Genomic DNA, 17,077 nt, shown 5'->3' with positions numbered 1-17,077 from the left:
TTGAGTTCAGTGGGTGTGGAATTTCAGAAATGGCTTCTTCATTCATGCAGTACATCTAAATGTCTGAAAGTATAATTTCATTTTTGTAGCTTGCTAAATACATTCAATCACTTTTAAAATGTTTGAAAAAAGTAATAGCTGTACCAAGCAAAATATAAGTGTATCTTGTTGTAGAGGGAGGGTTTAATATTTCTCCTGGTTCATTTTCTTGTTTTTTTCTTTTCTTGTAGATTAATAATGTTTCATATAAGTGTTGGATATGAAACAATCGAAAACAATACAGAAATGCAGCAAAACTACTTATCCTTGTCTTTGACGATTTCTCAGAAGTGTGATGCAAAAACAACAAAAAACACTAACACTGAGTAAAAAAACAAAACAAAGCCATTATATCATTTTAATTCCAAATTTTATTTTAAAAAATACCGTCACAGTAAACTAGTTTATTTATCTGATAATAAATATTTTAAACTTTTCAAGAGCAGCTTTGTCATTTTTTTGAAGCAATAATTGCCTCAGGTTTACTTCTACTGCACCAACACTAGGGGGTACTAAACAGCCGTAAATAAGCAGCTGGCGACAGTAAGCTGTAATTTCTTAGTTGTGCAGTAGCTTGAACTTATCTGCTGGATATAATAAAAGAAAAATAAATAAATGCACAGATCAAGGCGCATCCATTCAGATGCTCCTTGATCTGAATGGATCTGAATGGATCAAGGCACATAACAAAAAGGATGCCACTAGAACACCGTTGTGCCATAAGTGCGCACTAAATTTTTCCTCTTGCTCATTGGAGTGGAACTGTTTTTGAATACCACGCACAGCTTTGGTTTTCAGCCCTAAGCCCTTCCCTCAGAGGAAGAAGAAACACAAAGTTGGCACTTGGAAGAGACCTCTCTGCGTAAAAAGGAGCGAGCCTGGGTCGTGCGTTGCGCAGAATCGCTGCTCGCTTACGATTAAATTTACAGAAGAGAGGCGCATCTCCACCTCACAAGATGCGAGAATAGCGCGCTGAATGGTGCTGCCTGGTTTTGTGCACGGAGGACGAAAAGTTGCGCAAAAAGCCCAAGTCCTGCGCCAGGAGAACCCCGCTGTTTTCAGTTAGGCGCGTGGCACGATGTCGGCTCTACGGAGGAAATTCGGCGAGGACTATCAGGTGGTGAACACCAGCGGGAGCATGACTTTTTCTGCGCCGGTGAAGAGGAAGCGGCAGCGCTTCGTGGAGAAGAACGGCCGCTGCAACGTCCAGCACGGTAACCTTGGCGGGGAGACCAGCAGGTACCTGTCCGACCTCTTCACCACGCTGGTGGATCTCAAGTGGCGGTGGAACCTGCTCATCTTCATCCTCACCTACACGGTGGCGTGGCTGGTCATGGCTTCTATGTGGTGGGTGATCGCGTACATCCGCGGGGATCTGAGCAGCACCGGCCACGACCCGTCCTACACGCCGTGCGTCGCCAACGTCTACAACTTTCCCTCCGCGTTCCTCTTCTTCATCGAGACCGAGGCGACAATCGGCTACGGCTCCCGCTACATCACCGAAAAGTGCCCGGAGGGCATCATCCTCTTCCTCTTCCAGTCCCTGCTGGGCTCCATCGTGGACGCCTTCCTCATCGGCTGCATGTTCATTAAGATGTCGCAGCCGAAGAAGCGCGCGGAGACGCTCATGTTCAGCCAGGACGCCGTCATTTCGCAGCGGGACGGAAAGTTGTGCCTCATGTTCCGCGTGGGGAACCTGCGGAACAGCCACATGGTCTCCGCGCAGATCAGGTGCAAACTCATCAAGGTAGGCTGAGGCCGGAGACCAAGGTGCTCCTTTATGCGCAATCCTAACTATGGAGATGTCGTTATCAGAAGCAGAGACTAATTGTCCGTCACTTCATTTGCTGTGAGCGCTCATTAGACTCTCAGAGGACGCCACAAGTCATGCATTGAATTTCTATTCAGCTTGAAAAAAATTGACGAAATTCCCCGAGGGTCTATAATTTTATCATTAGATATATGATAATGGCTCACCATTCTACCCCCCGAAGATCTACGTCGGGGCTGAATTAATCACTGCATTGTGCAGCTTTTCTTCCTCTTTGTTCCAGAACTGCTGAGTGTGCTGCCTGATGGAGTCAGGGTCACCAGAAACAATGTCCCCACCATTAGGTGTCAGTCTGACTGACTTCTTTCCCTCTGCAGCTCCTCCAGAGTCACCATGGCTTCTCTTTGCAGCTGTAATTAGGGCTGCATTAAATTTGCAGTCCTAAAAACATCTAATACAGAATATCAATACATGTTACAATGATTATATGACTTGTTTTCATTATTAATATCTTAGAGTTTACTGCTAATGTAAACAACAGAAGTTTATTAAGGAGAAATCCTTATTTTTATTCCAACAACATAGTTTTATTGAAAAGCTTGCAGCTGTATACAGCAGAAATGTTGTGATGCATTGTTCAGCCTCAGTTGTAATGTGAAAAAAAAAAGTGAATAAGCTCAAAGTGCATAAATACTTTTGCAAGGCACTCGATATCCAGGTGTCCACATCAGATAATTACACCCAAACTGTGACTTTTGATTAAGAGATTGGTTGAATCAGGATCTGTATACACTGGGCGAGTGGCAGGGAATGCAAACCTCTAGGTTATACTTTTTCTTGAACATAAAGCCCCTGCACAGATCTGAAGCACAGAGAGCTGACAGTGAGAATGCATTTTATGAAACACTGTCAGTTCTAAAAAAAAAAAAAGCCAGAGGATAAAAGCAAAGCTGAGGCGGCTTCTGGTGGCTGTGATAGAAGAGAGGAGGAACACACATGACAAACAACTTCAAACTGACAAAACAGACAAACTCCAGCAACAAAACAGGGTTTTTTGCATCTTTTGCTGTCAGCGGGGAGATGCGTTTTGCATTTCTCCACAGTAATATTTTGTATTTGTGCTAAAAAAGTGAAGCCTATGCACCAAAATATCACACGGCATGGACTTCCAACGTAGCTCCGCTGTTCAAACCGCTAAAAGATGTCTGCATTACTGCGTATCTGTGACAGGTAGAGTTAGTGGTGCGTTCACATTTAATCTGATGTGACAGGCTACATTCTCCACGTCGGAGGAAGAGTTTTCAGTTAGAAGTGCTCCCACAGGATTTTACGTTTATTCTCTGTAGAGCTTACATGATATAATTTATACACCAGTACCTCTTGTCACTGCAGATTTAAAAGCTTTGATTAGTTAACTGTTTGTGGTTATGGAATCAGCTTCTTCTGAGATGACTTACATTTCATTTTCTTATAATTTCTTCTCAAATTAATAATCTGGAAAGGTGAAGAAAAATATGGTCTCTTGATTGCGCTTAACAACCCATCAAAGAGGGACTAATCAGGGGGAAAAAATGCACAATCATCACCTTTTTTCCTCCACAGAGGACAGTAGTAAGTCTTGGACTGTTTTATGTTCTGTTATCATTCTCTCTGATTCAATTTGTTACTGTTTTAAACAGGAAAGGCAGAATCATACATCATGTTGACATTATCTCTGTGGATTTACTATGTAAGAAGATTGTTGGGACAGTTTTAGCTTTTGTTTTCTTCATTGGGCGAACACTTAATAACTGCTGTAGTGTTAGATTCACAAGCAGAGATCTCCATCTATTCCATCTTCCCTTTACCTTTTAGCTTTAATAAACCTGTATGATAAATTACTGTAGGAACTTTAATTGTTGCTTCTTTTTGTTCTCCCTGACTTTACTCTAGTTTAAAATGTCCTTGACATTGATTCAGATACAGATTTGTTAGATATATATGAAACATCTTATTGGGATTCAAGCCAGTAATTAGATCATGATCTCTTATGTGGTCATTAAATTATCTTTTTGAGCCAATTTATGTGTGTAAATATCATTATCTAAATTACATCCTGAAGCGCTACATTCGGTAGTGCCTACAGGACAACCTGTAAAAAAATTCCCAATGTGTTATCCTCATCTTTTTTATAGTACCTTTTTATATCCACACAGCCATAAAACACTGTGATTCTGCTGTTTAAAACAGTGTGTAACATTAAGATGAATCATCCTCAGATTAAAGTCTAAAGCGGCCCCTGAACGATGAGTTGCAAATTATGAGAAAAGTTTTGTACACCTTGAACTTTTACAAATTTAATCACTTTACCAAAAACTTTGATATATTTTTGGAGAGGATAATTGGTCAGAGAGCAACATCAAACAGTTCATTACTGTTGGCCATCTGAAACGTGTGGAATTATTTACTATTCATCCCCTTTCACTCTAAAACCACTAAATAAAACCAAGCACTGTTGCTTTCTGGGATCATCCTAATTAGTACATAGTTGGAGCAATTTAAACTCAGTATAAACCGAGCTGTTCTATAAAGGCCTCAGAAGTTTATTACAGAATATTGGAGAACAAACAGCATCACTAGGACATAGGAACCCAGCAGAGACATCAGTGAGAAAGACATGGAGGCTTATATGGTGTTTTCACACCAGAAAGTCCAACAGACTCTGGTCAATTGGGGCCCTTAGTTGAATCATTTGTTACATTTCCAGCTGATGAGGTTCACTTTCACACTGCACCCAAACCCTTTGAAAAGACCTGTTCACCCCCTCACCTGTAGTGGCGCTGCACCAAGAACCACTGAAGGAAATGACATGAAAACATGAGTACAACTTCCTATTACAAAAAATGGAGTGGTGTCAGATTTCAGTGGTTGTAGGATTTCTTGATTGTTGTTGGTAAAAGACCACAAGCGGTTTTTCCCTCTAGCTCTAGACTCGTGCATTTGTTTTGGTTATATTTACCCAAAATGCCCTGTGGGGTAGTTTGTTTCTTACTGTTGGAGCGCTCTCCAGTCACATATGTATTCAAACCGCACCAAAATTCACTTTTTGGTCTACATCAGAGTTCAGTTGCACATTTATAATTCTACCCAAACAAACCAGACTTTCTAAGTAAATGAAGTAGAGTTCGGTTAAATAGGACCAAACAGGTGTCAATGCAACATCAGTACAGGGATAGGTTAAAAAACAATACCTCAAACTTTGAAGATCTCACTGAGCTCTGTTCATCATCTGACTATGAAGAGTTTGCCACAACTGCAAAGTTGTGGCAAGTAAATCATTAGTAAGAGAAGCAGCTCAAGAATAAAGCCATAAGCAACCTGTTTTAAAATTTTGCCTAAAATCCTGCAGGAAAGACACAGGTGGAAGAAGGTGCTCTTGTCTGTTAAGATCAAAATCAAACTTTTTTGACTGTAAATGTTATGTGTGGTGGCAAACTACAAGTAGACGTCAACCTTGACTGACCTTCTTGCAAAGTAACACATGGAGGTGGCAGTACTGAAAATGTTGGATGCAAGAACAGCCAAAGTTTTAGTCACTAGATGTGAATGTCACTGCAAAACCCACATTCACTAAAAAGTTTGCAGCAGTGACTACAGCAAAAGATGCAGTCACTGCAAAGTGTTGTATCTCCAAGACTGCAGACCAAAGCTGGCCTCATTTTTCAGATTTTATTTATAATAAAATGAGACAACCATGAACAATTTCCCTTTGAGTTCACAATGATCCATGATTTTATACTGGCACATCATGTAACACCCCAATAAAACTTCCCTGAAGTCTGTGGTTGTAAAAGATCAGAATTCATCACCAGGAAGTACAACACAATCACTTTTAGAAACAGTGCATTAGTTTGTGGTCTGGTAACTCATTTCAAAACTCCGTCTTGCAGAAATCAGAGCTGCTGCATTAATCCCAGTGAATGCTGCCTAACTGCTGCATGACCCGGTCGGTTACAGAGAAATAGGCTCAGGCACAGGCTGTAAATTCCTAAGAGGTCTGGATACTATGAATTTCTGAAAAAAAAAAAAAAAAAAAGGTAGAAGGAACACATTTTGGTACAACATATAACTCTAAACCCATACAACCATTAGTGAAAGGAGAAATACATATTTCTGATGCATCTGTTATTGAATGGGCGTCGAAGTTAGCCTTGATTTAATTAATTTTATCTAAATAACATTATTAAAATTTTAATTAACTCCTGCAGAACGACCCGGTTAGTATTTCTGCCTCACTGAGAAATGATATTACTGGTTCAAATCTTTGCTTTCTATGCGCAGCCTGCACCATCTCTGACTCCATGATGGTTAACTGTTCATTCTAAAGAACAACTGGTCTGAAGTGTGTTCATACATGGCTGTGCAGTTCGAGCTTCAACAGTATTGATGACCTTCATATCATTAATTATACAAAGGTTATATTAAAAATTAATGATAAAAAATCCTATAGATCTCTGAAAAATGTCAGAGTAATTGTCCTTCATTACCTATCCTGTGCTTTCCTGTAGTATATGATTCTGATTCTACATTATTAATACAAATATGATAAAAGAAAAAAAAATATCCAACTGTGAAATGGACACCTCTCCTTAGAGTCTTCCTTTCTAGTAAATTATATTTTATACCTAATTCATCTTAAACAACTCCACAAATAGAAGTTACAGTTATCTTTATTTAATTTTTTTTTGTAAGATTTGGTGACAGGCGGCTTTTACTTGCTGGTTGTTAGACACGGAAGGTGAAGAGCGTAGAGGCGTCAGAATGACATCTTCAGCACATTCAGTTTACACACTGAGCCACACAGCAGAACACACTGTCTGCTTTCTAACTGTTAGCATAACCATGGCATGTTAATCAGTTAGGCAAGACAGAAAGGCCTAAACTGTTTAAACAAGCAGCTACCATTTTTATGGAGAAGATGTCAAACAAAGGTAGCTTGATCTAAACAACTTTTATGCAAATAGAAACTTATTTTGAACCATGAAGAGGTGATGCACGGTGGTGACAACATCAGGCTGTGCAGCGTTTTCTTTTCAGCAGCTTGTATGGAATTAGCCTGTCAGAAGCTGGTAAAGACCTGACAATACATGGAATAATAGGAAAGACTCTTGAAATATGAAGTTTTTGAAAGAATAAATCTAAAACATTTAAACCTTTTGACTTACAGTATTTTGCAGATAGCTAATCTGAACTGTAGCCATGTGCTTTCACAGTTTACTCATTTTTAATTCTGAACACATGGGAAGGGTGTATACTATGAAATACTATAAACATAGATTATCACTCGTTTTGAAAATGTGAAAAATATTTTAATGACTAAATTGACAAGAATGTATTACCTCAACCGAAAAGAATAGGGATGGTTGTGTCTTTTAAGTGAGAATTAATTTGAATTAAACAATATTTTATGTTTATTAGATTCTAATTTTTAAGTTAATCACCAGCAGAGTGCATGTTCCATGCCTTTTCCATGCATGGGGTCTTAAAGAGATAAAAGTCCTTGAATCTTCATTAATATTGATGCAGCTACTGTTAATAAAACGGCAGAACGCAGAGGTGCATTGAGCTGTGCAGCATTGGTGGGATATGTCTGCTGTTAGACCCCTGCATGGAAGAAGAGACAAAGGAGAAAGGCAGTAAGCAGTGGCAAACAGAACTAAAATCCAGAGAAAGAGAGTGACAGCTGGGTGGTGCTCATCAGTGTCAGCAGAAGCTCTCTCAGTGGGTTGCAAAGGCAGCAGGAGATGGGAGACAGACATGCAGGAAGACAAGTCCACATTACTTGCAACATCTGGCACTGCCAAGCACAGGAGGACAAGCAGAAGAAAACCACCTACACACGACCAGGCTTCAATCTCACTTAGGAAATGTTGCAAATGACGTCTCAGATGAGACGTGAACATTTGATTTATGGCCTCGAAGCCGAGCTATAAATCTGTTGACTAAACGTCAGCGGGTTTCCAATGTCAAAGCCAAGGACGACTCTGAAACAACACACTTCTTAAGCTTTTGATGGTTCTTTACATCAGTATATAACGCGACAGCGGTCAGAACCACTGGTGCTCTGTTCCAGGTGGAAGTGAGTCACTGGGGATTGGCTCTGACTCTCAGGTGGCCCAGTAAATTAAACACTCCCTCCATATCAGCAGCTCTTTCAGAGGCCATTAATTCCTCCCCCTGTGGCACTGAGTGTGTAGCAGCAGGAGGAGGCTTTCACCTTGTTAGACCTTTCAGTGTCAAATATGTTTATCCTTGCTTAGCAGAAGTATATGGTTATAATTTAGCCACAATGCTTTAGTGTAAGTCAGTGCATCTAAAATAAAAGATTTTAGATATGACATCCTAGGGAACTTGTTTTTCATTTTCATTCATTTTCAGTGTAGATTATTGAAAACATATAATGTGTAACAGATGTTGCTTTGAAATGTGAGTAAACTGGAACAGCACAGCTAGCTGGAAGAGGAAGTTAGAAAAGTAGCATCAAAGTATCAAAGTGATTTATTTATTTATTTTTTTTATTATTATTATTTTTTTACCACAGCATCATTCAGTCAGTCACTGTAAGAATCAATGACAGGATCTGAGGTTTTTATTGAATTATTGAGCACATTTATTAAACAAAACGTCCAAACCGAAACGTTTAAGCATGGTGCTTTACTTCATTGAGGTTTACAAGCATACAGCTCCCCATCACCTAGGCAATGGCCTAGTCAGTGTCTAAGCTCCAGACATTGACTAGGCCATTGTAAAATAATTATGATGTTTGTTTTTTATTATTGTCCTGTCAGATTACCAAATGACAGCCAAGCTTTAGCAGACGCACAGATAGTTTCATATTTGATTTTAGGATCATTTGGCAGACTGTGGACATTTGTTGCTGACTGGAAACATGGCCAAACATGTCCTTTCATCTTTCCAAAGGGCATTTTTCCAGAGTTTTGGTGATTTTTTTAATGTTTTGCAAACCTGATTAGCGGTTTATGCTTTTCCTTCCAAACTCTACAAATGACATCATGTGTCCCAGAAAAGACAAGGCGACTCCTTACAGGCATGGGTGTGTTCTGTTGTTTTTGTGGTTGTACTCATCTCAGTTTTAGTTAAAAAATTATATTAAGCTCTGCAGAACAGATGCAGCTGCAGGAAGCGGTCTGGAAGAATGTTTGCTTTTATTTTGTACTGTTGATTATCTTTGTGTAAAATAAGAAAAGCAGCATCCAAAAAGATTCTCAAATATTTTCAAATATTGTGGATTAAAATATTAGAATCTCCCAAAATCAACATCATCTGCGCTTTCCTAAATAATTTAAAGGCATACTCATTTTGATAAAAGCAAACTTCTAAATTTGAAGACATTGTTTTTAATTATGAAAATCTCTTTCTTTGCTATGATTCAGAAAATATTAAGTATCTTGGTAATCAAAGCTGACAAAAAACTGGGAAAATATCCCACTGATTTAATATCAGACAATGAGAAAAAAAATGGCTATTTGCATGAAACTGTACACTGCCTAATATAGTGACCGAAAGTACTTTCTGAAATATACGTATCAATTACTTGGAGATATTCAACCTAGATTTGAAAGACTACATTTTAAAGCAAGCCAAGCTCCAGAGATTAATGAATTTAGCAGCTTCACAGTGGCTAAAGACTTCACACTCACTCACAGATTTCCTCTCTGGAGAGTTTGCTCAGAGTGGAAGATTTACACATTACATTCTCCAGACTGGGCTTGTATGTGACTGTCTCTGTCAGTTTTAAGAAGGATAGCATTGTTCTGCGTCCAAAAACCGAGCGTGCAATATTTTCCTACCACCCTCTGTCCTGTCAGAGACACCAAATTTGAGCCGTATTCTATATTTCCTAAAATAACACACCTTGGGGATTGATACGCAATCAGATCATTTATTCTTGTGGCTTTTTCTAGCTTTTCTTAGCCTTGCATTAATCATATTAAGCAGCTGCCGGCCTTGCTCTCTGAGTTTCTGATCTAAATTTAGTGGACATGTAACATCGGCTGCATGTCTGCGCATTACTGAAGAAATAAACACTGATGCTGCATGATGGGTGACACTTTCCATCGTGAAGGCGAGCCAGGAATCTGTGGGCACAGACGTCTTCCCGTGAAATGTCACACCCTTCTGTCCTCAACATCACTGTGAATACAAATGACAGCCTGTTTGCCATCTGTGGACCGAGTGGCTACTTACTAAGGAAGCCAGAAAGACAAATAAAGTTAACGTTGAGCAACAGGAAGAGGTTCTTGATGATAGACAAGTAGCTAATCTCACAGTGTTACAGAATAAAATTAGCCTGTAACAGCAGAGGACTCAGTTACTAGTACAATTATAAAAGTTCAGAATAAATCTACTGCTGACAATTTTAAATACCAGACCTGTAAAAACAGTTGGTTGGATGGATGGATGGATTTATGTGTGGATGGATGGATGGACAGGTGGTTGGTTGGTTGAATGGACTGGATGGACAGATGGATGGATTCTGGAAATATAAGTATTTTCTGGACTTTGTACTCTTTCTCCATAATTATCCAGAGTTTGAAAATACATAGATGGAGTTCACCACCTTACGCCACACAGAGGAATAAAACCTGATGATCATCATCAGATTGTCATGGTTTCCATTTATCTGCTCTGATGTTGCAGCTGATTTGTGTTTAAACGTAGTTTTTCTAAAACACAGGTCTCGCTGTCTATGTATTTTTAACTCATGACATGAATTACCAGTAAATAGATGTGACTGCACAGTTTATCGTCTCATACGTCTGTCATTCAGTCTGAATATCTTCGTTGACAAATTAATTTGTCACTAAAGTCACAACATAGGCTTATAATGTTGTCTAATGTCTGAGAGAGAGATGGAAAACAAGGAAGACAAATGTTTTCACACCTTTATTAACACTGCAAACTGCCAATCATCGACAGCAAAGGTTTACTGCTGCTGCAGCTCCTGGATGAATTGTTACAGTCCATCCACTTCTTTCAACAAAAAGATTTTTGTTGCCTTATCCATCGAAACCCCAGATTAGATGTGATGTTTCTCAATTTATGAATGTTGCTGGCCTGTTAAAGCTAACTGAGTGCAGGGAAAATCTGTCTTTTTCTCTCTATTTTCATCCTCCTCTCTTCAGTAAGAGGGTTGTGATGGAAACAATCCTAGGCAGCTGCAGCGTCTTTACGTTTATTGGCGTCATGCCATCTGCTACTGAACAATAAAATAACTTCCTGCACAATTCGTCTCTGTCCCTAAATACAGAAGGAAATTACCTTTTCATAGCAATTACATGCAGCCTTTAACACTTCCCTCCTCACCTGTCAGTTAGGGTAAAAATATGAATAAATAGAATAAAATACAGGCATGCAGCAACAGTAGCTTTGAATAAAAACTGTCCCCTAAAGTGCTGTTGTTTACCAGACATTGTCTGTCTGTCAGAGTAGCCTTGAATTATGAATAGCTGTCACCCATAGGGTTATAAAACAAAGAAAGCAAAAGGAAGTACTTTGAATTTTGAATTTTGGAAGAGCTCATTCAACCGTCTTTAAGGCCTCTTAATTATTCCCCTCATCTGTGAGGTCTCATTAGGACTTAAAGTGATGTTATTTAAATCACTGTTGTAAATCAGAAGCTTGTAGCAGGAGACAGTTAGATGCTGGCACAGATCGTAGCGGGAGCTAACATCCGTATCCTTCTCTCTGGGGTACAGCCAATCAGTGCAAAGGAAAATAAATGGAACTTCAGGATCGGTTGCTTTGCAAAAAGCATCCAATAGCGTGTCAAAAAGCATTTTGCTTTGGCAGCTCAGCTTCCCAAGCTGCATTTTCTTCTGTATATGCTAGATATGCTGCACAAAAATAACCTTAAATGGGGAAAATTTCCTCGAATAATTTGGAGTTACATTCCACAGAAAAATCCATAAATAGGTGAAAGTGCAAACACTGAAATAAGTATGTGGGGATCCACTGCTTTGTGTAAAAGCATTGATGTAGAATATTTCTGACAGGAGGAATTTTAGTGAATGTTTATGTTTGAGCTTCACGTTGGGATTTTCCATGGATTTTATCAACATTCACCCTTTTCATAAAACTTGAATTTGGCTGGTGTAGCTAAGAGCCGCTAGTTAAGTTCTTGTCTTATGATTAGCATAAACGTCATATTAATTGGGGGCTTTTAACCAGTTATTATTATTTTTTTTTTTAAAAGGAAGGTAAAAATACAACAAAAAACAAATGCTTATGTCATGGCGGTCAATATAGCTAAATTTTTGTCTCGTTCAACAAAAACTAATTTCTCTTTGGAAAGCAAAAACTCACATGAAAGTTGTAGCGATATTTATGTTCATGATGAGTGTCTGTACTTCTTACCCAAACTGTGTGTTCAATCAGCTAATTTCTGGTGACATTTACTGCTGTCTGAATAATCCTAAAAAAACAAAAAACGATCTCTTGGCAAACAAAAATGTCAATTCTTCTCCCAAACGTGTGAATCATTTGTGCTTCCAGTCTAGACAGACCCCAGAGGGAGAGTTTCTGCCTCTGGACCAGTGCGAGCTGGACGTGGGTTTTGGCACCGGAGCGGACCAGCTTTTCTTGGTGTCACCTCTCACCATCTGCCACGAGATCAACACCAACAGCCCGTTCTTTGATCTCTCCCAGCGCTCGCTCATGAACGAGCAGTTTGAGATAGTAGTTATTCTAGAGGGCATTGTCGAAACCACAGGTGAGCGCAAAATCTCACGTTCTCATTTCTGCCTTTTTTGCTGTAACATTTGGATAACCGCTCCTGGTGCCTAATCTTTTGTTTCATCGTTTTTTAGCCTGTGGCACAGATCCCTTTCTCAGTTGTAGGAAATATTGAACTGAATGTTTAATTTCATGGTTTTAATTATTCAGTAGCACAAGCTTTTACCCATCATGGCTGTATTTTTCATGTCTTCCCCCTGAAGCAGTTCGCTATTCATTTCCCCTCGTTTTTTGCTCTCTCAACTTACATACTTTTCTTGGGGCTCTTTTCTGTACTTTCATCTTTTCTTGTTTACTTTTGAAAACCTCCCTTGCTCTGTAACTTCTCTTTGTAGGTATGACATGCCAAGCGAGAACATCTTACACGGAGGATGAGGTCCTGTGGGGCCATCGATTCCTTCCTGTCATGTCTCTAGAAGAAGGATTCTTCAGAGTGGACTACTCCCAGTTCCACAACACCTTTGAGGTTCCCACGCCTCCCTACAGTGTCAAAGAGCAGGAGGAGAAATCCTCTCTCACGTCCCCGAATCCCGTTGCCATTGCTCCCACTCTCCCCTCGCCTCTGCTGGGCAACAGAGTGGGCCGCCGGGAAAGGCTCCTCTCGGCTGACCACGCGGAGCACCCGGAGGATCAGGCCTCCAGGCTGCCCAGCAAGCTCCAGCGGATGAGCTCCACCAAGGAGGAGCACCTGTGGAGGGCGCTGAAGACGGGGACAGCCTTGCCCGGTGGTAAAGCCTCCAGCACTGGAGACCTTTCGCTCAGCATCCAGCGGTTCAGGTCCAGCTCCATCCCGGCTGTGAGGCACGGACAGCCTGAGGAGCAAGTCAAGTTGCTGTCCCTCGATCTTGATGCCGATGAGGGGGATCTGGCGAAACACAGACAGCCAACAGCAATTAGCACCATCGGCGCTGCGACGCCAGCACCACTCTCTTTCCCCTCGATGGGGAGTCGGCCAGAGGACAATCTACCCGCAAAACTGCGCAAAATGAACGCTGACCGCTGAGAAAAACTCAAAATAAATCTCAAACAGGCTTCAAGGGCATTGCATAGAAACAAAGACTACTGTGACCTAGATTCCCCCCTGCAGTTTTTGTTCTTTACTGTTCACTTAATGCAATCTCTTTACTAAGATTGCCACAAATAGGACAATGCCAATAAGCCATCCATCCGCTCAAACTGTGAGTCAGTTTTGATAGATCACCATCTGTGCCCCCCACAGACTTCTAACACTTATCTGTGTGCTTGTTTTTTTTTTCTACATGGTTATATCACATGTTCTCTGATCTTCATAAACTGCTGTATGTTTTTCTAACTGAAAAAGCAACAAAGGGATGAATAAATAAATAGAAATTACTATTTGCCAAACCTTCCCCAAACCACTGCTGTTCCAGGCACAACTTAGGAAAAAAAGGAACATGATAAAGTATTGAATAAGAATTTTTTTTTGTAATTTTGTAATAATTTACTATAATAATGTAGATTATTGTGGTATATAATTTACACTATAATTTAATAGTGTAAATTTACACTAGCTTATAGTGTAAATCATACACTATGAATCACACTATAAGTATGATTTACTTATAGTGTAAATCATACACTATAAGCTAGTGTACATTTATTTTCAGTTGTTTTTTATATTATCTGGCTTTCTTTGTTTATTATTATTATTATTTTTTTTGTATTTAGCCATTAGCTATAGCCTAACTCAGGATATGTAGCCATTACTAGTTGAACTCATGATTATGTAGGAGCTACACAGGGAGAAACCAGAACTTTATTGGCAAATTGTTGGTTTAATTACAAACTAGTGATGAACGGGACTCAATGTGCTTGATCAGTTTGGTCTGTTCTACTCAGTGGCCTGTGTAAAGGGCTAACATTTGCGCTGAATGGCTAAGGCTAAGTCTATGTTTGCTAGTGTTACGTTTAAAATTCTTGCAGAATACAAAGGTTCGAGCATTTCAGAAAATAGTTTTAGCTATTGCTTAAAACTCTGCATGTGTCACTTATTTCATGATCATAACCTTGCAATTTAAAACAAATAGGCCTCATTTATGCTAACGTTAGCATAAATAGCTGGATAGCATAAAATGGGTTTTAAAGGCTCATCATGTTTCCAGCACATTGTGTGTCATAATGGGACTTTTTCTGCTTTTTTAACACTGTGAAAATTACACCCTGAGTGGTTATGACATACCATAAAACTCACAACTCATAAATGTGAACCCTACTGTGACTCAGAGTGCACAAGTAAATAAAACTTAATGAAACCAGTCTAAAGATTTTAATGTAGGAAACAAAGAATCAACTAGAATCAAATTGCATTTTGTTTTAAAAAGAAGAAAATCAGCTTGCCATAAACTGAACATGTACCACATATCCTGGTGCTACATTGAGTGAGGTGTGGTGTGACTGACTCATTCAGTTTACTAAATCAGATCATTTTACATCTCCATAAAAGAGAAAAACAATATAGATATAGTGAACGCATTGAGGTACTATACTCACTGTTAATATAAAGATACTGTAAGCAACCACTGTACATTTATTAATGGTGGATATTATTTATACTTAGGACTTACATCTTCTGAGTTCCATTTCAGAAAAATTTGCTGAAACGCCCGATAAACTGGGAATTGTGATTTGGAATATTTGACATCCCTGAGCTACTTGCAGTCACAAAAAAATGGCTGCCACACACACAAAAAAAATATAGTGAATTTTGCACAAATAAACAGTTTGATTTCTGTTTATTGTATCTCAATAATCCAGTGGCATTAATGTACACCCTCTGTTTGCGAACATGTTCTTTTAGAATATGAATGCACAGGCTGTAAAATGGAGAGGAATACTGTATTATTGTTGTGTCTTGCTAATAGTTGTTAGCCTTGTCATAAAATGAAAGCTAAATGCATATAAAATATATTCTTTAATGGAGAGTTTATTTTGTCAGTCAGCTTTTATTTATTTATTTCAGTACTTATTTGAATTTATTTATTCATTTTATAATGGTGTTTTATTTTGCCACACTTTTTTTGTTAAACTACTCTGTCTATGTCATGAGCTTTTATTGTTTTAACTCCGTTATTATTTAGGTTATTTTTATTCCATGTTACTATCTGTGTGGTGGGTCTGGTCAAGGTAAAATAAGTAAATAGATAAGCAAATAAAATTGATTGACAAAATAAGCTCCCCAATAAAAATATTTTTATTTACATTGACTTTTGTTTATTTTTATTTTTTAAATGGGGACATTTACCTATTTGATGGAAAAATTTGAAAACATTTATCAATAACAGTATTTATTTTTGAACAAAGCAGCTCTTCATAATTTTGACCTTTTTTTAAAAAATGTTTTTAAAATCGAAACTTTCACATTGTACAATCAAATAGCATTCAAAAGACACCGTGAAAAGCTTTTTTTAAGTGATGTATTTAAAATAGAGCTGAAACCTTAAATACTTTGATGGTTTTTATTTTTTTGTTGTGTTTTGTGTAAATTGAACACTTTTCCTACTAATACATTTCAGTGGTTTCAAAGCTTTTGGCTGGTGGGAAAATGAAAACAAAGATATGTTGGCTTAGATCCTTTTAAACTTTGGCACTATTTTCTATATTTCTACAATTGCTGCTCTATTTAGACATGGTTTTGTTTGGGTAACTTGTCAACAGCACAGTAAACAGACGGGGTGGCACAGTTCATCATGTGATCCGTCTCATTTTGGTTTGGTTCAAAACAGTGATAAGATATCAGGTCAAGTCATGATGATACAGTCAATGTATTTATTAACTTTTTCTACATATGTTATCATTCAAAGTCTTGACTTAAGCTTTTTGGTGGTGCAGTACACCATCATGTTAGCATGTTAGAATACATTTGGGGGAAATCAGTATCTAATCTATTGCTGATTTTCAAAGTTTGCTCAATTTCAAATAAAAGCATAGTCTCCACACCTTTGGTTATCTCATTTCATTTAGAAAGACACAAAATCAATGAAAAAATCGAAAATAAATGTAATAAAGCGGAAAAAAATACTTAATCCTATACAACCCAATCGGAATATTGGTCCCACAATTTTTTTTTAAAATTGCATCTAGATCAATCTATGTACCATTTACAGATGCTTTTGACCACAACTTAATATGTGTATGAATGTCCCTGATGTCTCAAATAGCTGAGATATTAGATCTGAACAGGAATGAGCTCCAAGAATATCAGCTAGAGGCTCATAAAGAAGGCGGCAGCTACCAAAGCGATTATTGGGAAATGGAAGAAATATTTTTCTTCATGCAAGATGTTGGCATATGGGGTGAGAAAGTTCAATGGTCTGCCACATTTAAATAAGAGGAGTTTGTTAATAATCTAAAGGTAGATGGGACCGTAGTCACTAAGAACAATGCAGAATGTGACGGGATTGAAGTTTTTCAAGCCCCTGCAACAGAAGCCACATGTAGAGTACAGTCCCATCT

At 38.6% G+C, this 17,077-nt stretch overlaps 1 protein-coding gene across 1 annotated transcript; it reads left to right on the top strand.

The window, feature by feature from the left end:
- Positions 1 to 431: 431 nt before the first annotated feature.
- On the top strand, positions 432 to 15,595 carry LOC106935868 (G protein-activated inward rectifier potassium channel 1-like). Its single transcript, XM_015016573.1, has 3 exons — positions 432 to 1,786; positions 12,365 to 12,581; positions 12,940 to 15,595. Exons 1-3 carry the CDS (start codon positions 1,118 to 1,120, stop codon positions 13,605 to 13,607), a joined length of 1,554 nt encoding a protein of 517 aa, XP_014872059.1. The 5' UTR covers positions 432 to 1,117; the 3' UTR covers positions 13,608 to 15,595.
- The last annotated feature ends 1,482 nt before the right edge of the window (positions 15,596 to 17,077 follow it).

This window comes from Poecilia latipinna, unplaced genomic scaffold (genome assembly GCF_001443285.1).
Source record: "Poecilia latipinna isolate Pla-1442-1.1 unplaced genomic scaffold, P_latipinna-1.0 Scaffold2037, whole genome shotgun sequence".
NCBI classification, from domain to species: domain Eukaryota; kingdom Metazoa; phylum Chordata; class Actinopteri; order Cyprinodontiformes; family Poeciliidae; genus Poecilia; species Poecilia latipinna.
The sequence above is the reverse complement of the archived record's forward strand: the minus strand, read 5'-3'. Positions and strand labels throughout refer to the sequence as shown.

Coding starts and splice junctions, on each gene's coding strand:
- LOC106935868 (XM_015016573.1), top strand. CDS start 1,118: ATGTCGGCTCTACGGAGGAAATTCGGCGAGGACTATCAGGTGGTGAAC. Junction 1,787..12,364: donor TCAGGTGCAAACTCATCAAG/GTAGGCTGAGGC, acceptor TTGTGCTTCCAG/TCTAGACAGACCCCAGAGGG. Junction 12,582..12,939: donor GGGCATTGTCGAAACCACAG/GTGAGCGCAAAA, acceptor TTCTCTTTGTAG/GTATGACATGCCAAGCGAGA.